The sequence below is a fragment of the Pseudomassariella vexata genome (assembly GCF_002105095.1).
Source record: "Pseudomassariella vexata strain CBS 129021 chromosome Unknown BCR38scaffold_2, whole genome shotgun sequence".
Classification (NCBI taxonomy): domain Eukaryota; kingdom Fungi; phylum Ascomycota; class Sordariomycetes; order Amphisphaeriales; family Pseudomassariaceae; genus Pseudomassariella; species Pseudomassariella vexata.
The window spans coordinates 3,583,200-3,584,227 of record NW_024467957.1 but is presented as its reverse complement, the minus strand read 5'-3'; the positions used below and the strand labels follow the sequence as shown (position 1 = coordinate 3,584,227).

General features: G+C 48.8%; 1 protein-coding gene across 1 annotated transcript; it reads left to right on the top strand.

Moving 5' to 3' along the window:
• Positions 1–205: 205 nt before the first annotated feature.
• BCR38DRAFT_406090 (uncharacterized protein) lies at positions 206–752 on the top strand (the record flags this gene model as incomplete). The annotated part of the gene is made up of 2 exons (XM_040858012.1): positions 206–250; positions 453–752. The coding sequence occupies 2 exons, from the start codon at positions 206–208 to the stop codon at positions 750–752; spliced, it is 345 nt and encodes a 114-aa protein (XP_040720438.1).
• Between the last annotated feature and the right edge of the window lie 276 nt (positions 753–1,028).

Below are 1,028 nucleotides of genomic sequence, written 5' to 3'. Positions count from 1 at the left end.
GGCGATCAACGCTTTCATTCTTCAGCAGAATGTGGCAGTAGCGCATACACCACTGCCCAAGCCGCGAGAACGATTAGTGCATTAGCGCAGCCATGATACGTCCATACAGGAGAAATATTTTAGTGGCACGCTACATAATCCCGTGATTCTGTGACTTCTTATCGCTCAGTGACGCCGATCTCATAGTTCTAGTCCCCCGCCCACCATGCGTACTTTTTCTCGTTTTCTCCACCTCGTCCGAGTACATCAAGTATGTCGAGGAACAAGACAGGACGAACAAGGACTACTCCAGGTTCAGAGATAAGGAAGGTGCCAGTGATTCAGGCAAACGATCAACAATGCCTATATACTTTATGTGATATTACGCGCTGTTTGTAATGGGGAGGCTCGGGGTTTATTGGCTAGTGGACTAGCTGCTATATAACCTTCACCTAGATATCACGGGTTGCTAGTGCAAGATTACGATGATCTCGAGGCAGCATGCATATAAGTCTCTCTACAAGGCGACTCTGTGGTGCCCGAGAATCCTGAGGACGAGGTCAATTTTCATCGCGTGTGCTGTCAAGTCCTACAAGAATGGTCGTCTCTACGAGCTGGATAGAGATCGGAAGGGCCCGGTGAATGGAGGATGCCTCGAGCAGATTGAGGACGTTCTTTTGGGAAAGGCACTTGGAAGGATCAGAGAATCCGTTGGGAAGGTCGAATTTGGCATCGGGTTCAGACTGCTTGCGCTTGCACTATTCCAATCATGAGTTTCGTAGGTGTACGCGAGGGTACAGTGACGGATTAGAGAGGATAGTATGCCACAATGGTCTTCAAGTATGATGATGAATGAGTCAAATACAGGGTGGAAGTCCCGGCTCGGGCATGTTGAAGCCAAATGGAAGTATCCCGAGCAATGTAGGACACTCCATGTTGATGATGATGAGGATGGGGTCACGATAGTTGCTGCCCGTAGGACTATTTGATCATTATGAGGTAGCATATGATCAAGCCCCATGCATCGGCATCTAAGGGACAGGGCCAGT